Source organism: Notothenia coriiceps, unplaced genomic scaffold (genome assembly GCF_000735185.1).
Source record: "Notothenia coriiceps isolate Sejong01 unplaced genomic scaffold, NC01 NC01_scaffold00008972, whole genome shotgun sequence".
In the NCBI taxonomy this organism is placed as follows: Eukaryota; Metazoa; Chordata; class Actinopteri; order Perciformes; family Nototheniidae; genus Notothenia; species Notothenia coriiceps.
In genome coordinates, this window is record NW_011341673.1 from 60,067 (window position 1) to 86,574 (window position 26,508).

The window sequence follows — 26,508 nt, forward strand, 5'->3', positions numbered from 1 at the left end:
ACTCTCATAATAACGTAACACTATCAGAGACTGGATATATCCCCCCCCCCCTCTCTGGTCGCTACAATGGGGAACTGAAATTACGTCACAAAAGTTTTATTTACAAGTATTAAAAGTAAGGATAGGACACCAAACCAACTGAGACCTGTCTGTCTGCTGCATCTACGCACACAAATATTTTAATGCAGAAACAGAAGTACCAGAGGGCACAAGGTTAATGAAAATATATGTAATTATATCACACACACACACACACACACACACACACACACACACACACACACACACACACACACACACACACACACACACACACACACACACACACACACACACACACACACACACACACACACACCTACACACTGTACCACACACACCCACACACTGTACAACACACACACCTACAGCTCTTAAAGCATATAATATCAGGCTACAGCCATTGTGTATTTTATTATTTTATTATATACTCTATGGAGAAAAAACATTTAACAGCCTACTACACTGTGTACAGTTATTTATGCAAATACTACATTTTGGATTCCACAACAATTTTTCCTGCATACTTTGTTTTTACAGATACTAAAAACAGGCACATGAAGACCTGAACATGTAAGGGTAGAATCAAGTAAGGAGCTTATTTTTATATATATATTTTTAGATGCCAGTAATAAAAGTTAATTGGCAGTGCAGCTGTTGTATGATGTTTATATTATAAAGTGATTATGGATCTAGGTTGTTATGCTGGACAAAATGTCCCTCCAACAAAAACTTTTAGCAGATGTGTTACATTGGAAATGGCTCTTGTATTATGGCTTTGTTGACCGGCGCTCTTTCCACAGGTGTCATATGGTGACAGCATTTCAGTCTTCGCTGAGCAAGGTAATAGGAAAGCACAACAACCACAGAGCTTTCAGTGTACACATGACATTTACACTTTGACAGCAACATAAGAAAAACACTGCTCATACATGACATGAAAGCCTTTCACGGCCACTCCAAATGACCTTTCAGCCGTCTTTCCATTTTATAATATTTATAATATTCTTACATTGGACTTGTTCTTGGCAGGTTAATGCTCACAGATGTCTGCAATGCTCAGATGGCTTGAGGGGGCAGGTACCATCTGAGCTGTGTCAGGGAGAGAAAGTCATTTTAACAGCACCTTACACTTAGCCTAACACATAATATCATAGTACCAATAAATGTGTTAATGAGACAAAATGTTTTTTCGATAGAACAAATCTTGGCAGGCCTCTGTGAATTATTCACTGGACCCGATAAATTGGCATGTTCGGCTATACAATTGGCAATCAGTATTCACAGAAGCAGCGTGTTGCATGGTATCCCTGTTGTGTAATGCATGTTAGCTTTAGTAGATTATTATTGTCCTAAAGTTGGCATCTGGACGATTTGTGCCTGTAAAATATTCTTAAGACTCCGCAGTCAGCTAATAACAGTGATGACATAAGAAGTGAGAGTGAGCTTGTTTTTCAAAGTGGAGAGAATACAATGCCTTCCCTTTTCTTCACAACTAGAGTGATGGAAGTGATGAATTACACTTTGTCACTGTGGGTTTATTTCCTGTGTTTGTGTGCCATCCTTGACTGACCGCGACAGTGTGAAAGCAGCCTTCATGTCACGCAGCACAAATTACAGTTCCAATAAAGAGAAATAATGCTGTGTTGTTTTGTTCCTGGTGACGTAAAGTATGACATGACAGGATGATTGAGCCATTCTTCTACCTAAAATGGGCACAAAGTAATTGTAGGAAAAATAAAACTGTGTTTGTGGGTGTGTGGGTGTGTGGGTGTGTACAGTGCAAGGGTGTCTGTACAGGTGTGCCAGCGTAACCATATGTTAGAACATAAATAGATTGATAGTCACGTGGTAGAATAGCATTATGCTTTGTGAAGGATCTATGTGTGTTTCTAGTATTCGAATACTATTTTATAATAGATTCTCCTTTCTTATTCGGCCAGAGTGTCATGGTTTACTATTTTTACCTCTCAGGTATTGGCATGAATGACGCACTGTGGTATGCTCTTATTAAAAACCTGAATTAATAATGTCTTCCCTAAAATAAAGATTATGTTAATTTTATTTGACATTTATCACAGAACATGTCATAATACATTAATAGCGTATGATGAATCTCACACTGACACAAAGGCCACATTTGTTAAAGGCACAGCAGAATTTCATTGCATTTCCCCCAGAATACATCAATAACTTTATTATACGTCACCAGTTTATAGCTGTTTTAAGTATTGTATTTGGCAAAAAAGTATTAGATAGTGAAATCATTATTAAGAATAGGCTATGTTTTTACCAGACCTTACAGCTCACAGTGAATGCATTTTGTCTAATGTCATGACTCTTTTACAACGGATCATCTGATGTTGCTTTATAATTTAATGAGTCTGTTAAGCCCACAGAGTTATACTGTAAGACATTATGGGACATTAATAAGAGCCCCAGAACTCATAATAGTCTACATACAGTATCATGTCAAACTGTGTAGAAACACAGCAATTACCGGAAAATATATGATGCCCAAAAGACTCATAACACCAAACACATAATGTATTATAGCCTGTTGTGAAATGTTCTGATGCAGCTAGGATGTAGTACTGTTTGTAATATTCTCATTTTGCAAGCAGAAAGAGCCATATTTAAATAAGCCATGAGCATGGAGCATTGCAAAGTATTTGTTAAGAAGGATGCCCTTGTGATGCCTCTATAGGTAAGTGTTAATTAATCGGCAGAAACATAATCGGCACTGCTTTGTTAGTCATACAATCATTAAAGTCAGAACATGTTTTCAGCCTCTCAAATTTCAAGTTTTTTATTTTAGAGGTTTTATATCCTACAAAATGGAAAGTCTTTGGATCATTGGACTGACAAAAAACAAGACCCTTAAAAGACATCCCCTTAAATCCCCTAGAAACGTTTCACTATTATCTGAGATTGTACAGACCTGAATAGATGAATCCCAACAAATAATCTGCAATCTACAATATTTGTCAGGTGCAGCCCTATATTTGTGTAACTCTTTATGATCCAAAAGACAAAAAAAACAGCTTTGGTTACTGTTACCAAGCACCTAGTCCGTGTCTGCATAATGTGTTCTTAGCTGGATTTCACACTTGGTAATAAGCTCTCATTCTATCTATCATTTCACATGAAAAATGACAGATGAATAATAATTATATAATTTCACCGTTCGTTGCAATAACAGAAACACTTCCAAAATGCTCAAAATCACACATTGAGAAGTGAGATGTGTTATTTGAACGTATTTCTCATGCTATGTTTCTCAGCTTCATATTCATGCTTGTTGACACCCTTAAACAATTTTTTGTGTGGTCGACGATCTATTATTGGCTCTGGCTGTAAGTGTTTTCTGTTCCATAACAGGATGAATCCCCAACATGGCCTAGGTTACCAGGCAACAGTGTACACTCCACTGCTTGGTTATAATTTTCTTTGTATAGTTATGATGCTTAATAGTAAGTGACTGCATGGCAGACGGCCAGAATGATCTAGTGTTAGCAGAACCCGTAGAGCCTGATGTATGTCAGGAGGCGTAGAGCAGGCTATATTTGGCTGCTATGTTCCCTTCAAAGAGGCAAGTTTGAGGTCTGGACTTGACATTTCTCTTAGACTGGAAAAAATGGGTTTAGGTCAGTGAGTTTTAAGCAGGAGGGAGGGGTGTTGTTGATGCCCAGAGGAAGGTGATCTCTGCTCTGCAGTGGTTCATTGTTTTGTGCTCCTCATCGGAACAGTATGGAAGCTTAAATAACATTATAAAACTAGCAATTACATGTGTTGAAAGTTTGAAACACAAAACTGTCTTACATAAAAGGCTGTCAGGACAACAGATTTACTGTAATACACACAGGATATAAGAACAACATGTCACTGTCAGGATAAAGCTTTGTTCATTATGTCTTCTAATAAGTCAATAATCTAATTTCTAACCCCTTTAGGCAAATATATAAATATTGGAGATGCCAGGTTAAGACATTAACACGACAGGAGTACAATAGCAGTGTGGTGTCGGATCAGTTTCTGCCTTGGACTCATTGTTGAGAAATTACCGTCCTACTTCATAATGCTATTTTTGAATCCACTTGAAGCCTCTAAACTAACTGAACATTTGCATGTTTGGCAAACCCCATCGCAGACGCTTTCTTCCTCCACTGCAATATAAATAATATAATGTCATACTTTATATTGTATCAAAGTTCTGTTTTTGATTAGTCTCTTCTATGTGTTGTATGGGTTTTGAGGTAAAACAGGAAAGTGCAAAGGGCAGTTCTTGGCTTCATATGACTGTGTTGTCATGAACAAATGATGGAGAGTCATGTTTGCACCTTTTATTTATTCTGCTGTTCTTGGCTGTACAGTGGACATTGTGCAGACAATCTGAACGTAGCCCTGGTGACACAAAACTATTCTGACAATGATGTTTTTTCTCACTCACACTCTCTGTGTTGGTTGTCTCTGTTCTAATTTTTGCCGTCACTATTAATCAACAGCAAAGCTAATGAAGGCAGTTGAATTGCAGACATTTGAATCAATCCTTAAACCCAGCTGATAGTGTATTTTCTCCAGCTCTGCTGCAGGGTGAAACAGTCAAGAGGTGATCTCACGGTGCAGATAGGGGCAGGAACTGTGAGGGAATAGATGAGTAGGTAGTTGTATGTGTGAGGAATATTTTTCTCTTTATATAGCCTAGATAGTAGGGGGAGAGCAGGAGCCCGGAGGGGGGGGATCTGGCTCCTGTTGCAGCAGAGACTCAGAGCCTGGTGTTCTCAGTGAAGTTCATCCAGCTCCACTGAAGACCCCACGGGCTCTCTGGGGGGACGTACCTCCATTTGTTTTCACTTCCTGTCCAAATGGAGTTGAAGATATTAATCATTCATGTCTTTTAGAGGCCTTTTGTGTACATGAAAAATGGGAAGCTTTAAGGCTCCTGCTTCGCTTCAAGTTAGATTAATATTCTTTTGACTAAAGAGACCTGTTTATAGTGATTTTCAAAGTAGTACTTTACCTCCCATTTTTTAAAGGCTTGATATTCGTTGCAGATTATCTTTACTTGAAATGTGTGTATTATCTATTTACTAATCTGATTATCTGCTTGTCAGTGTGCCTATTGGCAGGGACCATGAAGAGTCCCTCTGCCCCCTAACTCCTGGACCGTCAAATCTGCAGGGTGAAATCAGTGAAGGTGATAAATGAGCTGTGCTTCAGAGTTGGTATGCCCATCCTGACAGGAAGATTGTCACTTAACTATCAAAGGGTGGGGCCATTTCCCTTAATGGCAGAAACAGACTCTGCATTTCACAGGCCCATTAGTTGTCACTCTATGCCATCCCATCATCCTCTGGAACCCTGACAGCCCTGGCATGCGTCATACGAAACATCTCTTTGTTGTTACTTTCATCTGTGGGTACCTGCCACCTCTCTCAGCCCATCCTGTGAGTTATGGGACGGCAGGAGGTCATGGCTGCAACCCTTCCCCACTTTGCGTGAAATTTGCAGAACAAACGGATCTAGGAATTACACAGAGATTGGACACGCTGTCTGGATATCTAAGAGCAGAGCCCTCATAAAGGTCTCCGTGGCCAAATAGGTGTGAAAGGGTTGCCAGTCCAGCTGTTACCAAAAGAAAAATAAATGCCTTAGAACATTCCTTACATTCTCCCTATTCGCTTGAGTGGCATTAGCTTAGCACTGTGCTGACAAAATGTAATGTTTCCAAAAAGCAGAAAAAAAGATAATCATCAGGAAAAGGAAGTTTCAATATTGCCCTTTAGATTTATTTAAAAGCTCAGAATAACATCCATTAATAATTGTTTTATCAGTGTTCAGAACAAATAATTAACATGCTAGGATACCTGGAGTTTTTATTCTCATGTATCCGCTCTGATTTTCTCTTTTGATAGTAGGAGCTTTTATGGTCCATCCATGTTTTTATCATTTATTTTGACTGTTTTTCACACACATCTTTGAGGAGATCTCACAGCTGGAACAGTCTTTCTTTTTTTCCTGGTCCTATGCCAAAGCTTGTTAGGCCCTCAGTTTGGTTACTGGATCCGAGATGAAAGGCAGAGGTCAGGAACGCCACTCCCAAGCACAGCATGGTGACATTGCTATGTGGAATTGTGTGCATGTGTTTTATAGCTTGTCTGTGTGTATGATGTTATTTGCAGAGTGAATGTCTTGATTTGTATTTAATAGTATCTGTGCTTCTTGGAGCTTTCCCCGGAGTTTGCTATGTAAAGTTCAAGTAATATCTCTAGCATTTCTACCCTTTCCCGGTTTTTCCTTTTATGTCCCTGTTCTTATCCACCTCCAGGGTGCACTGTTGCTGAAGGATCCGCCAGGGGTTTTACCCCAGCTGCACAGTGTCCCACAATTAAAAGTCCGGATTCCTTTCTGATTGATTGTGAAAACAAAAAGATAGATAAGGAATTTGTAACATCTTTATTTCAACAGCCAATGCAATGACCTAAACCACATACAATATCATTGTGTCAGTGGTATAAAAAGTAGTTCAACAAATCCAAAATGTGGAGAGACATGGACATTCCCATTGAGTCAAAAAACAGCAATACCAGAGACCAAATACCACAAAAGAAATGTAATAATTGATAATTGAAGCGACTGTAGCACTTCTTTTGTTTTCCCACCAAACAAAGAGAAGACCCCTGAACCATGCTTTCAGGGAGAAAGGAAATCGGGAGCTGTTTGACTTGTTTAGGCACTCTCAAAGGACCTACAAAAGTGGAACATTGTCTTTACAACATACTTGGGAAAAATAAACCAGTAACTTCCACTGCATGACATTATGATAGCAAGCTGATTATGGTGTATTTGTAACCATGGTGGGAAATGTATATGAATGTGAAACTCAAGGTCACCCTAGCGTAGTGTTTAAAAATACATCTGGAGCCCCCCCCAGATTCATGCATATGGAGCAGGCTAGACATTAAGGTTGCACCAGAGGTGGCCGGTGCACTGTGGGACATTTCCCGGTTCGCATAGCACTACCTTAATAATCAGAGGAAGAGCTATTTTTCAGAGGCATTGTTGCGACTAAGACCTTTGAGACACCACAGGAGGTGGGTACAGTGACTGTGCTGTGGTCAAGTAAAGAAGTGGTGGCGTAGGTGGAAGCGGCTCGGACAATAAGCGACAGCCCACCCTTCCCATAGTAAACTGGGTTTCCTTTTGACCTTTTTTAGATGGACCATTAAAACCCATGAATGAAGTTTAGCTGTAGTCTTTAGAAGTCATTGACAAATTCAGAACAACATTCAAACAGTAAGAATAACCTATTAAACAACTACAGACTTTTGTTATTTTGTTGGGTTATTGCCTGTGCCTAACATATTTAGGTCACTGAAGTGAGATTTGTCCCTTTAAAAGGAAATCTGGAACTTGGGTGAAAACAGCTTGTACTTTTTTGTGACGGAAATAACAATGGTGGTACTTTGCCAAAGGACAAACAAGCCACTTAGAATCTGTTTTTCTTGTAATAACATATTGGTAATACCAAGAATATATATTTTGATATCGTATTAAGATAATAGCTCCAATGCACTTGGGAGTGATGATGCTACGATTATCCACTCATAAATGAGACTTGCGGGATGTGTACTGGAAGGATGCCTCTGAACAGAGAACCTTTGTTTTTATGAATCCCTCAGGGATTGTCTAAAGTCAGTTAAGCTAGACTGGATTCCCTCAACATCACATGTGTCTGTTTGGGCCTCTGTGTTTGTACGATACAGATGAGGCATATGACTCCTGCTGGCATTTCAATGATGTAGGTCTAGGAGACACTGATACAATGATTCTGCACACTGTTTTCAGGCAGAAAAGTTTCCCCTGAATCCTGCGTCATGTTCATTTGTAAATTCACTAAAATGCCAGATGACACAAAGAATGATCTTTCAAAGGCAGTAATCAATGCTAAGCCCTTTGGTGTTATAATATCATTAGAGGATCAATAGTTGTGTGTTGCTTTGAGAGAAGGTACTGGGCAAGGGGGACAAAGGGGAACATGACGTGGGTTTGACATCATTGAATGTAGGGTGGAAGTTGTACACCAACAACATGGTCAATTTGACATAAACAGTAGATCAATGGTTTCCAACAGAGATGAGCACATTGATCAGTAAAAATACTGAGAGCTGCCCTCTGTTTCCAGTGTGCCTTTGTGCTCCATATCTATATTTAGAACACGTATAGCAGCAGATGAAGGCATGCCATCAGGGATATATTCAAAGTTAGAAAGTAAACTGACTCAAGGTCAGTGAACAATAAATAGCTTTGAAATTCTTCTTAAACTCCATTATGGCTCAGTCTAAACCCAACCCTCTCTCACACTGCAGAAGGTTCACAGCAGATAAATGAACAGATTTTATGAAAGAGTTTTTTTTACTTTTAAGGGTATACAGTACGTTGATTCATCTCTCTCTTTTAATAGCACCATCTCTATCTATTTTTTATGCTGGGTATTTCTTACAAGAGAAACACATAAGGCTGCATGTCAACGAGTTCCATCTAAATGTGGGAGAAGCTGAATTGCAAAACTTTTTGGGCAATGTTTCAAGAGTAAGTACCAAACCCGACTGCCTTTAAATGCTTTTTCGTGTTATTTGATCCAACCTGTTAAGTGCATTCTATATCACCCTGAAAGTCTGACAGGAAATACCGCAGGACGCCAGACAGAGTAACCCAATAAAAGCAAGAGCGCCCAAATCATTAGTGGGGAAACACACTCACATAACACATCCAGATGTACAGGCTAATTAGATTTGACCATCAAATCAACAGTTGTAGGGCCTTTGTGCTTTTATGAGACTGACCGGAAGGTAAAGGGAAAATGGACCGTTTGAAGTGACAAAACCTTACCCATGGCTTTTAGCAGGTAGAATGACTGGGCTGGGATGTGAATAGAGCATGTTGTACTCTGCATGCAGAGACTGGGAGCCATGGCCTCACTCCCTGAAGTGATGCAGGAGCTTCTCCACAGTTGGCAATGGTGACTCATCAGGGGATGATGTAAATAAGATGGCTTGCATGGAGGTAATTGGTGTGGAGAGGTAATTTCCCTCGCGTACCAGGGCTGCCCCTAGAGTTTCAGGGGTGGCCACAAGAGAAAAAGTAACTAAAGGGGCGGCATGGTTACGTCAGAAGCTGCTGTTAGTCTGCGGCCCCTCTCTTGGGAGAAACATCCCCTCTGACTGGAGAACTCGGCACCTGACAAGGATAACTTCCGCCAAAGTCCTCCTAGGGCGCATGATGAAACTCCACATATGCAGGAAGAAAAGCAACAGGCCGGAAGACAGAGAGGTGGATAAAACTAACCAGATTGAAACAGATTGAAGAAGTAGAGGACACAGAGAGCACATATCTACATTTCCAAGCCGGATCATATTAGTTATAAGGAGCACTGTTTGTCCTCCCCTCATATCGGTTACAACACTTAAGTTCAGCTCCCTTCCTACTCCAGTCTGCCTCCCTGCTGGGTTTCATCATGCACAGTGTGTCACAAGGCAGCAGTGCTATGGTGATTACGCCAAAGAACTTGGGAGTTGATTTGGAACTGGCACAGTAATTGTGGTATTGCGAGGCTTCTTTGGTTGAAAAAAAAAAAAAAGACTGCAAGGTATGAATACAGTTTCTTGAAATAGAGCGGGAATAGTCTTAAAACCATGGCAGGAATGATCTTTTTGTTTCCTTTCTAGTCCTAGTAGATCATTTTAATTGGCTAAATTAAAATAAATAACATGTTGTGTGTGATGTGTGTGTGCATTCATGCGTGTTTGTGTTAACTGACATCTATGATGGCCTTTTATTTAAATTTGGAAAGTACTTAACTGGTCTGGCCCACTTGTTCCCTCATCTCTAATATCCCCCACTCTATGTCAATGTTCTGATGTCAAAACATACAGACAAGCACACACACGGACACACACGGACACTCACACACACGGACACTCACACACACACAGCCACACACTAATTTTTTATGTTTGATAGGAGGGAGGTGACAGACAGTGGAGCCCATGCCCTGGAGAGCAGAGCGAAGTGGCTCTCCAGCAGGGACTCTGACGTTCACACTTAAATGCTTTAATAGGACTTAAGTAGACAAAGGCCGCTAGTGACGCAGTAGGAGCTATAATGGGCTTGCCACATTGCAGGTTTACTGGACCCTGCCTATTGGACAAAGCTATTTCAATCCTACAAATCCTCATCAGCCTCAGGAAGCTAGTTTTAAATAAAAAGTGTAGGTTAATCGCTGCTAACATGTCCCAGTGAAATGTCTTTTTTTGTTTAAGGAGCAGTAGGCCAGGTTGACCAAGGCTGCTTTCTGGGAACTAATTATTAAATTACAAGTGCAGAGAAATTCATTTGATTTCCTTCACGTCTGACTTGACTAAAGAGTGCACAATTATATGTATATTGTGGAGAACATGATATGAATAGATGAATATATCATCATCATCATCAGTCATAATACAAAAATTGACTGCAGCATAATAGTATTTATATTGTGTAATAGCAGAAATTCCCAGTAACAGGAACATTGAAAAAATATTTTTAACTTTTCATTTTGGGAAAAAAAAGCATTAACGTGTAATTGTTTTCGTGTGACGGAGATGCTTCCTCATTTGATCAATACTGCCTTAACCTATGTTCAGGTCAGCCAACAGGATACTGTGACAGATGGAGCTCTCGGTCTTTAGCCGTCATCACTTGAAAGCTTGTTATCTCTCACACCATCTTATCCAAATTGACTGCTAAAACTAATTCACGAAGATCCGCAGTTTGCTAAATCTGTTCTACAAAAATGTGTCACTAAGGGGAAGTTGAAGTTATTATTTATTGATAAATTTGCCACAATGTTTTATGTCTTTGTTGAGAAATTAGCTCTTAGCTTGTAGAGTAGGCAACGATTAAATAATTATCTAAAGTTTTGATATAAAAGGGAAGTAGTAATGAAACAAAACGAAGCTCCTTGTTTTTCTGTTTATGAATAATCAAGTAGTACAACATCATACACTATCTTCAGAGTTGTTTTATGTCTGGGGCGAGCCTGTAAGCTGTGCATTTCCTTCTTGGCTTCTTGGTTGTGTTGTGATAAAAGGATCGGGGGGTTAAATGTTTGTCCAGCTGAAACAACACAGTAAAACTCCTTCTCTGTGTCTCTGTAGCCTAGTCGTCAGAGCTCAGGAACTAAAAATAGCCGTGCTGGCTCCACGCCCCTGGCTGGGGGACAGGTCAAATTATGAAGGAAGATGAAAAATTTAAAGGCACAGGCTACTTGGCCACAAACCCAGCCCTGCATCAGTGGTCAGAAAGAACATTTGACTTGACTTTTATGGGTGAGTCAGATTATATTAATTACAGAGCTTGGCCAGTTTGGGATGTAATATTAATTGAAAAAGTCCTACTTCATTGCTACATGGTTCCCAGAATTCAGTATGCATGGTCTTTCAAATGTATATTTGTACTAGTGTTTTATTTGTCATTTTGGAAATCCCTGCTTTACACAGTTTTTTCATTGGAAATTAGATGTGTTATCCTGGAGAGGTGGTCTTGACACAGTTTGAGGTTTACGTAATTGCTATCAAGCTGTTATGGCATCTTAGTTGGCTTCCTTGGCTATCTGAAAGCATGCTTCCTGAGCAGCAGTACTGCCCTGGATACACACTGAACCTACATACACACCGAGCTATGGCAATGAGGTTATACTCAGAGTTAAATGAATACCGTGTTTATGTGGTGTCTTACTTGATTTAACACATCTTGTTAGCTTAACTCTAATGCATGTGTGTTTGTTTATACCATCATCCTTTTGTTGAACTGTTAGCATTCGCCAAAACAATTTCAATCCACTATATATTATGTTTAGTGTACCATATTAGAGACAAACCCTTGACATAACATACTGCACAGATGTGAACTTCATGTGTCTCTTTTAGCACAAGGTAGAAATGGATCATTCCACCCTTGTACCTGCGAGAACAAAAATGAAGACATAAATAGAGTGAGTGAGAGAGACTGGTTCGACAAATCAAAAAAAGAGGAATAGGAGAGAGAGGAATCAAGCCTCCATCTGCAGAGAGGGAGTCAGGAGACATGCCTTCTGGCAGGAGCAGAAGAAGACAGCTGTGTTTGGTGTGGTATTTTTAAACGCATCAATGCTGCTCCAATCCCTGCGCCTCGCCTGACCTATTTTTAGCCAGGGCTGGCCATTGTTCTATTTCTGTCACCTGTGGGCCACGCAGTTGTTGATTCACATGCAAATGAAGCTTGCTCCCTCCCTGGCTTGCATTACTGCCTCAGCGAGGTGCTCAGTGCACACTACACAGCTTTCCTAGCAACCCAGCAACCCAGCTTTACATTTTTCTCTGCTCAGACACTTCACTGAGGAGAGAAAAAAGAGAGAAATAGACAGAGATTCAGATAAGAAAAAAGAAAAGCTGGACTGGGCATCTTCTCCTATTGCCTTGTTAGTGTTTGGACCAGATTGAAGCAGGCACCAGGAGAGTGGCAGCCCTGCAGAGATAGTGTGCAGTGTGTGTTGTTGCGCCACAGTGAGAGTGTTTTATCAGAGGAGGAGGCAGAGGAAGGGAGAGAGTTGCCTGTTGTCGTGGTCTCTCCCCTGAGTGGCTAAGGGGTGGCTCTTGGTGACAGGAAACGCAAGGCTTGCAATGAGACCTGAGCGCTGAGTGGAGTATGCTGCAGACGATTTACGAGGGCGAGTCAAGTTTCTCCACAACAGAAAGCCGCGTTGGAAACCAGCAGTTCCCCAACCAGAGCAAGATGCACAACGTGAACAACTCAGGTGATCACACAGCCCGGCGTTTCATCTCCTTTTGAGGAATCTCAGTTTTTATCCTTTATCCTATCCTATTTTTTCCCCTCTTTTCATTCCACTCTGCCTTTCCTCTACCTCTTCCTACTCTCCGCTATTTTAAATCGTGCATCTCTTGCACAGAATTACTCTCTCTCCCTCTCTCGCGTACTCTCAACTCTTTGCGCTCAGCCAGTCTCTCATTCTGTGTGAAAAGAGAGCTCACAGCTTCTCAGCACAGCAACGTGGTAGGATCAGGCACTTCCTTCTGAATCAAGGTATTTGCTCTTGTGTGTGATTGTAAATGCAGCTTTATTATTTTTCATTCTCATTTGGATTGTTACCTCAATCTGTGTTTAAAGATGTCTTGAAGAAGAGTTTAAAAGTTCGGTATATCTTGATATTTGTAAGATTAATGGAGTGTTGTTTTTATCCTCAAATAAGTAACTGTGTTAACATTATTCCCATGGTCTAGTAGTTGCCTGAAATGAGTCACTCTAAACATGAAAGGGATGTTGTGTTTTTGCGAGCTTCCGTGTCAGCGTGTACTTTTCAGGGAACAGGAAAAACTGTGACAGAAATACCAAAGGGACAACTGAAAGATTTCTCTCAGGATATTTACCACAGCAATTATGGTTCTATTTTTGACTTGGGAATTGAATTGAAGAGGACATGGCTGACATCAGTATGAGTAACATCTATTCACTGTATTGAGTCAAGATGAGTCACACCTTTTCAGCAAGTAGCTATTGATAAAATGTGAAAATTGTCTCTTCAGGGTGGAAACATTGTTCTCTATAAAGACATTGTCTTGTGGGTGACTGAGAAGGGTGTTTATTGAGAAATTACAGATTGAGTCATGTGATTGATTCACTTACTGAAAAAAAGCCAACAGCAGAGGGTGTCATGATGTCGAGTAATTCAAACTAATTGTGCATTTAGAAGCTTCACATTGACTGTTGCCTGAGCATTTTTGGTGTAAAAGCTAAATAAAAAAAGAACACATTTTAAAGAAACACACCCCTAAGTCTGACTCGAGGCAAGCAAAACATCCAGAGGCAGTGAACTGAACGTGATGAGATTTGAAAATAAGATGGGAGAGGTGACAGGGAGATGGCAAATTCCATGTCTGTCAATAGAGCAGGTTATTTGACTATCAGGCTCCAGGAGCAGGGATTTCTTCTTCTTCTGCTTTAACGGCCTGTGAGCCAAACAACAGATATACTGAGCGCCTGAATTCGGGCTTCTTGCTTATTCTGTGGGTCAGCTATTCTTAGGTGAGTTATTTTCAGCTTATGGCATTAGCCTGCTAAGATTAGGCGTCTGTGCGTTATCATTCCATCTCGGCATGCTCCTAATATAACAGTGGTTTGGAACAGATATTTATAGAGAATGCTGTCATTTGCCTGTTTAATTAGTTCTTTCTATTTTATAGTAAATCACTTGACGGTGACTAACATTATCTGTTTAAAAAAGCTGCTCCAGGATGCCTTTGTATGAGTTTAATGGATGTCATGTGAGTTGTTGATAGGGCAGACATAGTCCCTTTAAAACAGAGCCAGGGGTGGGTTTATTATGTGCAGTGTGTTAATTTTAGGATAGGAATCTATTATTATGATTATTGTTGGTGAAGAGATCCTTATGTCACCAAATCATTTATTTGTGAATTGTTTTTTAAAGCAAACTTCTTTACATTTTGTATGATACTCTACCTCTCCGTCGTTGAACATTAAAATGAAGGGCAAAATCCTATTTGTATTTGTGTTAATGTGAGTAACATCAGAGTTCTGACAAAAACGGTCCTCAGATGGCCACTCAAACAATGGAAATTAATTAGTTTCCCTTGAGTGCTAAATATTATGTAAAATGTCATGCAAGCTCTCTTCAAAAGAGACCTTTCAGATGAAAACAATGCTGCACCTTTCAAGTCCTCTCCTCTGTATCCTGTACCCATTCAGGTTGCCGCACTGCTCAGCACTCAAGAGGCTGTGCAAAACAACCCAAATCAATATTGTGTTTCAGTATTGTTTAACATTTGCCCTTTATAAGAATTAAGTACTTTTTATTTTGAACCATAACTAACGATAAGGTTTACAGTCTGACAAATCAACTGATATTTCTTTGACGTTTTGCATTTTTTTCCTGTTTGTTTCTAAAAAGCACAGTTTACAGCTCGGTTTTTTTTTATCAGGGATGCAAAGAGATGATTTCCCTCTGGGTTTAGTTTTCGCTGTAGCTCAATGCATTAAGGCGATTGAGTCTTTGTGATTGATTTATTCTGGATTTGATTGACTGAAGGATCTAGTGCCAATGCTGTCTTTGGATAATAGGGTAAAGATTTTGTAAAACATCTTCAAAGCAGGACTTCTTAAGTATCACATACAGTTTTTTCGTGTTTCTCCTTGTTGTAGCTTGAAAACAGAATTAATATAAAGTATGTTATTTTATGTGTTGTTGTTTTGTGAGATGATGGCAGGGCAGGAGACTCCTGGACTCCTAGGTCCCCTCAGCAAAAGGCCTGTGGTGGTTCAGCTCAGCCCTCTTTGTTAGCAGATAGCCTGCAAGCCGCAGCTCAGCTGCAAGGCCGAGCCTGAGTCTTAAAAATAAAGACCTGTTTCTTGCTTTAGACATGCCAGCTGCTCAAAATAACAAGGCACTTAATGAGAGATCCAGCGCCACATTGCAGTCCCAAGCATCAGCTTATTTTTGCACTCAAACATCTTCTGTATCTCTGGTTCTATTTATACTGTCAGACAGGGAATTTAGATCAGCAACCATCTCAAGTGCTCACTGAATGGATGCAACATACAACATGTTCAAAGTGTAAACACTGTGTGGACTGTTCTGTATATTGCGTTTTTATAAATGTCATGATGAAATATACACCGTATAAAGGTGATGATTCTTGGTCAGTATAACATTGGGTTAAGATGTTCTCAACATCTTTTATTATACACAGCTAGGTGTTTCTCAAAAATGATGTGGCAATGTTTAGGACTGTTGTGGTAGTCTAAACTAGTAGTTGCCAAAAAGTTGTTTCAATTCAAATCTATGAAAAGGAGGTTACTTAGCTGTCACTACCTGCTGTAACCATATGTAACGTATTATTTACGTGAAAAAGAAAGACAAATATTTTATACTGAGACTACTGTCGAGGTGAATTGGCTCATAGCAATCTGATTCTTAACAATCTATTGTTTTTTTTTAAGTCTTGCAGGTGAAACTATTAACTCTATATCAACTCTAACATCAATATTAGCACCAGTATAAGCATTATTGAAATAAGTTTGAATGTTTCTAGGTAAACTAATTTTTTAAAAGTATATATGCAACTTGAATTGTTATTATTGAAAAAAAATGTAAAATGCGTTATCAATATTTTTTAAAATAAACAGTAAACCAGATAATCAACACTTTCTTCTCAACACTAGACAAAATGTGTTTGGTGTGCTAAAGCAACATTACGTTTGTTTTCCTTCTGGAGAAATTCTGAATATTTTTAGCCTTATTCAGTGGCAGAAACTCTTAAAGGTGTAAGAATAGCTGCATTTATTATTCACTGCGGATGTTTACAATGGTAATACGTCTTTTCACACATTAGTTGTCAGTTTTTGTGCTAGAAAAAAAAGATTACATTGAAAGGTGAAAACATGAGCCTGCTTAATGACTTTTGTTAATAATGTTTTACTATAGGCTACATATCTGTTTATTTTAGGCTTCTCACATGTAATACTAATGTCACTGGCGATGTGTGTCTACTCTCTCTCCGGGGTGGGAAGCCTGCTAATGTGGCCTGAGGCAAAAAAAGACAGCCATCCAACATCTCAAATTAAGGCTGTGATTGTCACCCTAACCACCACCAAGACTAATGAGAGGCAGATCGGTTATAGAAATAAACACGTTGGGGACACTGGCGGTGCGACGCTGCAGTGGAAGTGTGGTCACAGGCTATGAGTCACCCTATCCCCCCTTGGCAGGCCCTCCACAGGGAGGAATTTGGGCATGGGGCAGGGTGCTTGTCGCTCCCTTGTGCTAAAAACAAATTTGGGACCTGTCATTCATAAATCTCTTGTTTACCAGTACCTCAAGAAAAGTCTGTGTACTTTCCACCAATCAGAAAGCAACCCACTTTCACCCGGAAAAAAATCCTATCAAGAATCATGATCGCCAATGGCAACATCGGACCACTGAACCAGAAGTGGCAGGCCCATTTCGGCGAGTGATCCTTTAAAAGTTACATAAATGCAACACTGCGCTTTTATTTTTGCCCGTGTTAAATCAAGCAAGCGGCCTCGCAACTGTGACAGTCTTTCGCACATTGTCTATATTAAGACCCTGCTCAGAAAAGCATTTATATTTAGCCCTAGTTACTGGTGGTTCCGTATTCTCCTCTGCCTCAGGAGTATTTTCGTAATAAAGAAACGGCAGATTTCAGTTTCGGGTAGTTTCAGGGTTTATTTGACTATTTGAATATGTTAGCTATAAATGTGTGCCTGTGCTATAAATGTGGATGAGTAATGTTCGCAGAGACATGTTTTAACCTTTTTTTCTATTTCGATCAGTACATAGAATAATGTCAATCATGAGGAATGTAAGTTATACATTATTCATTAGGTAGAGGCTTCAGCAGAGCTCTAACAATGCCTATAACTTTAGGACCTTATTATGTTCTCTCAACATTGTCATTCCAGTGTTATTTTTGTCGACAGACAGTGGACAAGAGTAGAACAGGCACATGATGCTGTTGTGGTTTCCTCAAGGGCCATTTTATATAGCCTCGGATATAAAAGGTGGCTCTAGCTTTCAAACTCCCCCCCCCCCCCCCCCTACTCCAACTACTCCCCCTTCCTCCTGTTCAATCACTGTCTGAGACTGAGATGGAGGCTCAGCTTGAAACAGTATGATGATCAAAGATCCTTAATGCCAATCACACTGTGGGAACAGAATGAAATATGAGATTAATTAGATATCTCTTTGGTGAATACTCCGTGGCAGCAGGTGTTTTTTGTTGCTATATTTAGGTCCATTAGGCAAAAGTAGCACCAGGGCTGTCTAACTCTCTGAGCCCTTCAATGGTTCACAGGTTCTCATCTGCTCCTGGAACAACCCCCGCTACAGCTGAGTCCTTTGTGAAGTTCTTACAAGCTAAGATTAATAATCCCTGTCAGGAGAGACGGGTCTGTTCTACAGGTGCCTGTTCTCTGCGCCTGCCCTCCTCTGTCTTTTCACAGGAGCTGTTTTTAGAACACAAAAGAAAAATTACAGTGCGGGAGTCCCCTCTAGCTGTCTTCACTCTTTGAACATGTTTCAAGACAAGTTATCACTTAGCCATTGAATTGCTGCAGAGTGTGTGTTTGTGTGTAGGTGTGTGGGTGTGGGTTTCTAAATGCTTTTCCTGTGTCTCTCAGCTGGGGACTCCTTCCTTATATAAGAGCTGAAAGGCTGATATAGTCAACATGTCACATTGCCACTGTAGGCAGGAGATGACATGCAGTGAGACTCGATATCTGCAGGATGGGGAGACATAATTACGTAGACAGCGTTGCCATGGCAGCGGCAAGTTAGGGTGGTGGATACCAGGGTGTGGGGGTTGTCACAGACCAGGATTGCGCCACTTGCTTTTATGTTTCTATTTATAATCATCACCGCCGCCGCATACACATGGAATGGTGGCAATGAAAAACAGGCTACATGACAAAACAAATGGACGCCAGTGAGATTCACAGCATCAGTGAACGGGAGGCATTGGTTCCTAATTGATGGCTACTGTAGGCTGACACTTCTGTTTTAGGAAGGTTTAAACTCCTTTTTATTGGTATTTCATTATGAGGATAAATGCATCACAGGCACAAGGTTATTTATGTGATCATATAAATTGTAACATGTTACACAGAACAGGTGGTATAGTAACGTTGCTTGTACAGTATGTGTTCCCTCAACTGTGACCCTAGGATTACAGCCATGAACGCTCTCAATAAATCTCCCTCCAGCCACTGGAATTTTAAGTAGCTTTGAATATTTCTCTGGTCTTAAAATGGAAAATACATTATACAGTCTGGACAATGCATACCCTTCCTTGAATGTCACATCATGATCAGCATTACTAACATGCCATTTTGACATTTTTATTCCATTTCTGATCTAATAAAGGTCTAAATACATCCTTTTATGTCTGAAATGGTTTGAAGATGTCATTCTGTTTAAAGAAAAACATTTCTTACTGAAGCAAGAATTTAACTTCATGCAACAGTGTGAATGAAAACAAAGGTATAGAAGATAAAGAAAGATACTGTACAATCACTAATCATCCTCAGTGGAATAGAGAGATGAAGTAGCCCTGTCTCCTCTGTTCTTAACTGGCGATCGATTTTCTCGGTGGAACAACCTATATATAGAGCTTGGAGACCAAAGGGATGCCCTCTCACTTTGTATCTGGCAATTACTTATAATGGAGGTAGTCTTCAAAGACAAAGGCAGTTCTTACGGATGCACAAACATTGCAACTCAAGAACAGAGATGGAAAGATCACAGGAACGTGAATTCACAAATGTATGCGTGTTCCAGGCTCAAAACTACTTTAACTTATTTATGTTAACAAGGGATCTGTATGATGTTCTAGCAGAGAAGGGGAGAAGGAGTCCCTTTTATTTATTTATTTATCAAACACTGGGAAGATAGGATTTATGTAAATACTTTAAATGACTACTTTAACATTTCGTGCCAAATGTCCATTGAGTCTGTTATACAGCTGCTCCCAGTAGACTATGCTGGCGGATGTGAACCCATGTTTGTTTATAGGAACTTTTATAATTGCAGGTTTGTGAGGACCACGAGAAAAAAAAGCTGCTCCTCATTTCCTACCCTTTTTCTAATTCTTTTTATTTTTTTAACTCCATGTCTCTTATTTTAGAATCCTATTTCTTTCTGCCCTCCTAAATTCTGAACAACACTATTTGTTCAAAAGCAATGTACACATATCTTAAGAAGAAATGTAGGGATTGACGAATGTCTTTTTCTCTCCTCTTTCTCTCTGCGGGCCACAGTGGACATTAAGCCGGACCTGCCCTTGGCTGTGGAGTCTTTATCTCCGTTGGACCTGCGTACAGATCTGAGGATGCTGGGCTCAGGCTCAGACCCGGGACTGTGGGAGAGGCAGCTGCAGCAAGAACTGCTCCTCATTCAGAAGCAGCAGCAGATCCAGAAGCAGCTACTAATCACAGAGTTCCAGAAGCAGCATGAGAAGTTGACCCGTCAGCACCAGGCTCAGCTCCAGGAGCACCTCAAGGTCAGCATTGCACTGAGCAGTTATATGGAGGACAGCGCAGCAGTGTGCAAAACAACAGAGCACAACACACAGCATGGCATACTGCAGATCAGTAGAAAACATTATAGCCCAGGACAACATTACAGAGTGCCGAGAAGAAGAAACAACTGAGCACAGCAAGACAGGGTGTTGCACAATACATTACGGAACAGTGTGAGTTTTGTTTTCAAAGAATAGGAAAATAGAAACTGAGGAAGCTCACATAAGCCATTGTCATTTCAAACGTATTTGTCAGTGTGTTCTCTTCATGCTGACTTGAGGCTTGCGTGTTTCTCAGCTCCAACACGAGCTCCAGGCCATGAAACAGCAGCAGGATCTTGCAGAGAAGGAGCGTCGTCTGGAGCAGCAGCAGCAGAGCCAGCAGGAGAAGGAGCAGGAGAGGCATCGGCGAGAGCAGCATGTTTCCAGCCTGATCCTCAGGGGCAAGGAGCGCTCCAGAGAGAGTAAGAGCTCGAAACCCGCCATCATCACCATCTCCTTAACATCAGGGGTGGAACAAGTTACTTTCAGGGCCCGAGGCAACACTCCGTCTTTCCAATAATTGAAGATGTTTTTAATGCGATATCTTAGAGTTTAGACAAAGACAAATATGCATATAACAGCTGGATATGAATGCTTTCCTGTAGCTGTATAATATAGATCTCACAAGCTGATGATTATACATCCAGAACGATCTTAAAGTACTGTGAGTTAGTGTACAATGCTTTTTAATTTGTTAAGTTAAGCAACCCTTTTAAAACAACCTCCTCTTACTTACCAGGAATAATGACATAATAATGTTCAGATTATATTCAGCACAGCAGTATAACAGTAAGGTTACATTTTCACATATCATTCTCACCGCACGCATGCTATTCATAGGCAGGACCTGTTCTGATTTCTGTTCATGTTCCTGGTTAGAGGAGACACATTTTTTACAATATTCGCTATGCTAGAGGATGCCTGAAACAAGGCAAATTACAAAACTCAAAATAATTTAGTCTCTATAGGTAAAAGAGAAATATCCAACAATATGATGATGATGATGATGACATGGTACTTAATCAGTACATGCAACGGATGACGTAAGGTCGTCCAGTGACATTTAAGATTAGCGTTTAGGAGAAAATGCTTTCAACAGAACGATGAAAATAGCTTCAGATATAGTATTTCATTTCTGCTTTTACCTTATAGCTAATAATAGACAAGATTTATGACTTTGTCATGTCAGGTAATTTGAAACTGTGACCTGCAACTATAACCCTCCCAACGGGAAAGAACATCTCTCTGCAGTATCCCTTTAGCAGCTTGAAACTAATATAATGCTCTAAGACCACTAGGGGGAGACCTTCCTTCATGAGTTGTTGCCGCTCAGGAAGATAATATAAACTCCATGTTAATTGAGATAAGAGAAATAAGAGAGCAAGAAAGCTGAATTATTGTAATTTAAATGGGATGGGTGAAAAAAGATGAGGGAACCGGTTAGAATAATGCTAAGCTTGATTTGAATGATTACATACCGTAGGGAATGTTATTTAATGAGCCATAGCCCTAGGGTAACCCCAATTCTGTTGTTTCCACCTTTTGGTCTCACAGGCGCAGTGGCAAGTACTGAGGTGAAACAGAAACTCCAAGAGTTTCTGTTGAGCAAATCAGCAAAGGACCCTGGCAGCAATGGAGTCAATCCTTCTTTCATCCACCTCCAAAAACTCTGGTACACGTAAGTGTTTTCTGTTGTTTTATTCTGAGACAGTGTGATACAAATTCAGACTTTTAACTGTAATTCTATATCATACATCTGATGTATTTTTGTGTGATTAGGTCCTCTCACCACACATCACTCGACCAAAGCTCCCCCCCTCTGGGCGGCACATCCCCCACCTGCCATTATACTCTGCCATCCCACATGGAGAGCAAGGACGACTTCCCCTTGAGGAAGACAGGTTTGTTCATTTATGCACATACACACTGCACAGACATAAAAATGCAAATACACATATATACATACATCTACACAGACATAGATTTTTACGGGATTTCAGATTGTGTGTGTGTTTGTGTGTCTGTGTGTGTGTTAAGATGTTGCCTTATACAAGTTATTTTCAATTTTCTGCACTGGGTTATGAATACAGTGGGTGTCTTCTTGACCCTTGTCGATCAAGATGTCGGTGTGACCATGGAGTGTTTCCTGAGGTTGCTGATGACCTGCTAATAACATCAGTTAGGCTCATTATGACCCTAGCCCCCCCGCCCCCTCAGCCCTCCAGGGCTCAACACAAAACTTTTTTAAGCGGTGACGCATGCCAGAAAACTTAAACCTTTCCTTATTCCTATTTAGATTATTGTAAAACACACATGCAACAACACAGTTTAATTGAATGTTTTCACTTCGCAAGTTACATAATTATTCTAATTTGTACTGAAATGACCTTGCTTTTATTTAAAAGGAACTACATTTTTCCCTATGTTACAATAATAAACCAAGGTGCTAGACCTCTTTGAGCTGTTTAGTGAGTAATGGGAGAATTAAAGGGGATTAATTTCTCCTGAGTTATAGGCTTTAAAAGCTATTTTCAAAAGACACAGGTTCCCACCAAAAACAGCTCAGGTTTGTTGGTTTAAAGTTTGAGGAATCCTTTGGGGATGGTTGTATAAATAAGAATATTTTTTGCCTTTTGGTTTGCACGAGCACAAGCTAAAAAGCTTCATATTTCTGCAATGAGGTCACCAAATTACATTATCTTCTTTTCCCCTCTGTGTCTCTTTTAATTACATTGAAAACAATTATACTTGTTGAGTTATTTAACTGCAGGCCTGTCATGTTGCGTGTATACACAACTTAGAGATCAGGCAAAGGAATTATATCTTGTAGAGTCACTGCATGGCAAGAATAAACACTCATGTAAATGAAGGCTTTGAGAGGTTTTATTTATTGTAATCTCTTTGAATGTTACCATCTTCAGAACAGAGAATTGCCCCTTGTAAATACATATTTACATTTCTAGGACATGCGTATAGAGCCAAAAGGTAAAGAGTTGCCACACAAGTATAATAACTAGTTTTAGACAGTTTTCTTAAATAACAGAGAGAGGGTTTACGGACACATTGTTTGTCTTTTACTGTGAATACAAACAGACAGGTTAAAACAAATAACTAGAAGGATACAATTTCAGTTAGAATATTTTCATCTTTTTATTCATAGTTGAATCATCTCCCGGTTGCTGTGCCTCTTTTGATAAAACTATTTCTTATTCTCCGGATTCCTGACTCTTTATGTGGTCATTTCCTGCTTAGGCCTTCCTCCCCCACTTCCTGTCTGTCTTTATTAAAGTCCTCTGAGAGCTTGGCACCCGAGGGGGACACACAAAGGTAGTGTTGTTCCCTGAGCCACTAGCTGTCACTGATAGCTGATTGGCAGGTGTTGCCGAGTTAAGACGGGCACAGCCAGGATGAACCTCGACAGGACTGTTTGTTTAAGCAAAGATAGCTCTCTCAAAACAAAGTGGAGATGACTCGATTGCTCCGCGATCGACTTCCTCACTGCTTTATTTGGCCAGAGGGCAACATTGGATTCAAATGTCTCCTTAACCCATTTTAAGCACACTATTTAGGTACAGGTATAGACATAATAATCCGTAGAGACAACTGTGGTTCAGGAAGTCCTCTAAATATCCTATTAAAGGAACAATTTGTGCTTTGATCTCCACTTTTAGGCTTCCTATTCATAGTTATGTCATCCTTAAAAAACAAAAATAAGCTATAATGCCCTTGGCCTGTTCATAAACTAGTTTAAAGAACGTCACGTAATTATCTTGTTTACTTGGTGTATATCCTCTTCGTTTCACTTCTTTGTTTCCAGAGCCTAGAATAGACTGGACGGAGGGCACGCGATAGTCTGTGGCAAGAATAGTTTGCAGCTTAGCAGGAAGAAGTGAGACTCCCTCTCTGGTCCTGACCCAGTTACCAAATGTTTGCATTTAGCAGGTGCAGGAAATATTTACAAAAATAATCAAACAAACTTACACATCAGAAAGATTAAGTGTTAGTTTACTATCAGAGATATTCAGTTCAATTACAAAATGAATGTTATAGTAATCAATTACAGTGAATGAGAAAAAGTATTTAAAAGTTACTACACAACATGTTGGTCATTCTATTGCTTTGTTCAAATCGTAACTCAAGTTAGAAATGAGTTTTTGAAAAGGTTATCACTGTTGAATGCTGTTGAATGCTGTTGCAAGGATTACACTGCCTGCTTTAAGTTTAAAACATTTGTAATAAAATTAAAAAGTGGCATTACTTTAACATCATTTAAATCTGTAACCGTTTACATTTCAAAAGTAACATTTCCAAAGCTAAGAATATGATCAGATCTTGAATATAAGAAACACTAGGAAAAAAATATATCCTGCTGATCTCATAACTCTGAATATCTAAACTCAGAGGAACCGTAACTTGGCTTTGTTTGAGCCTTCATGCAAAGGAACAGCACACACTCAGCATTCATTCATCAATTTCAGCATGACTTTAAACCAGAATGTCAGGAACATGCATAGCAGGCGTCTTTATGTACAGAACAAACACCTCAGCTTTCCACACAGCCATCTGTCCAGGTCCACGCTCTAATGGACACAGACACTCACCGTAACAGCAGAGTTAAAATGTATGATTGAGCGGAGATAGCATAACACTTATGGCTGCACAGCCTCTCGCCCTGCAGCACCACTTTCAAATGCAATAAGGTGATTGATTTATGACTCTAGTATATTGCAGCCATTACTGTATGTTTCAGTTTACTGAGAAGCAGAAGTGACCCAGGTGTTCAGCGTATGTGCTGTGAAGGCGCCATCATAGCCTCCTGTTGCACCGTGCATCAGGGCATTTTCTTCCATAGAGACCAGCGAGAAAGTGTTTGTTCCTGAGGTGCTGTCTGCCGTTCCCGTGGCGACCAATTGGGATGCGTAGCTTGGTGGCAGCAGTGTGTAAAAATAGAAAGCAATCAAGGCAGCGGGGCGTGAAGCAGATTCATACGACTCCCAGCTGCTTTTTTTCTCCATTTATCTCTCCTGCCTCCTTTCTTCCACCCACGCTCTCGTTCACTCTACCTCACACCCACAGGATTAGAGGTCTGTGCCACGTATTAGGGTAGAGGGTTTTGCTGCTTTTGACAAAAGCCAGAAATAGCAGCATCTGGCCCACTCTCCTGACTGTGCCCCCATCGGTTCCCTCGCCCCCTCCCTGCAGTGCTCCCAGGTCATAGCCCCACTTCCCTATGGTTAGCTGTGTATGTTGTACACATTGCAAAGACCTATTTAATTATTGATCTGAACTAAATAATTGAAACAGGTTGGCTATTGTGTAACAGGTTTACATAACTTCAATACAGCTTTGTGCTCTGGCTTTCAGTCAAAAAACAGCTTATCTATTCTGCTTGTTTATTTGAGTGTGTAAGGTTAGCTGTGGGACTTCATGTCCAAAGGGTTGATGGGAAATCCACATGAGACATGTTGACCTAGTGAGTCACTGTCACTGTGACTAGACGGTAGCACCTCTCCACAGTCGGGCATTTACTTACTTTCCCATAATAAACGCTTATATTATTTAAGATTATTTCCTTGCCTAGATCCATCCGCCACTGTATTCCCCATTGTCCACCTTATATCATCTTTTCATAGTTGCCTATGTGCCAGCCACATTTTAGAGTCTGATAATTAGTGACAGTGTTTTATTTAAAAAGGCCTGGCAGGGCTGGTCATGTAACTACCATTGAGGACTCAGAGGTCATGATTCTTTTAAATACCCTTCTGTTTTTTTATTTTTAAGTGACTTCTCATTTATTAAGAGACTCATTGTCTGTATTTTTGAATTCCAGCCTCATCCATATGGTTAGAACAACATATCCAACCTAAATTATATTCTTGGTTATATTATTAGCCAATTAAAGAGGATATAAAAATAACATAGCCTCAGTATTTCTTAAGTTCCTGGTTATTCCCCTGTTTTGTACTGAAAATGTAGTTTTAGTCCTTATGAAGCCTCAGTAAATAAACATGGGTCAAGTAAGTAAGACTTCCTTGAGCAATAACTATATGTGTGTGTGTGACAACCTGCTGTGTGTTGGGGCTGTGTATTTGGCTATCTCTGTTTTGCATTAGGAGGAGGGGTGTGGGGGGAGCCTGAAGCATCTGCCATGTTTTTGTGTTATTTTAACTGTTGCTACTGTATCAGACTGTGGTCACCAGGGCGGCAGGTAGCGGACTATTTCACTTAGGGCCTGTGTGTTGCTCGAACTAATTTAGTCCAGATGAGGTGGAAATGGGCC

General features: G+C 40.2%; 2 protein-coding genes across 8 annotated transcripts in view; one reads left to right on the forward strand and one right to left on the reverse strand.

The window, feature by feature from the left end:
• Positions 1 to 26,508, reverse strand: part of hacl1 (2-hydroxyacyl-CoA lyase 1) — a 187,959-nt gene that overhangs the window by 29,109 nt on the left and 132,342 nt on the right. The window lies entirely within an intron of this gene.
• hdac9b (histone deacetylase 9b) overlaps positions 1 to 26,508 on the forward strand; it is a 38,901-nt gene that overhangs the window by 6,200 nt on the left and 6,193 nt on the right. Inside the window, exons 2-6 of one of the 7 annotated variants that reach the window (XM_010770578.1) lie at positions 843 to 882; positions 19,927 to 20,168; positions 20,485 to 20,650; positions 21,774 to 21,906; positions 22,008 to 22,129. In XM_010770578.1, coding sequence (XP_010768880.1) covers positions 19,998 to 20,168; positions 20,485 to 20,650; positions 21,774 to 21,906; positions 22,008 to 22,129 — 592 coding nt within the window. In that variant the 5' untranslated portion in view covers positions 843 to 882; positions 19,927 to 19,997. The other 6 variants (XM_010770575.1, XM_010770573.1, XM_010770574.1 and 3 more) reach the window with 6 other exon arrangements.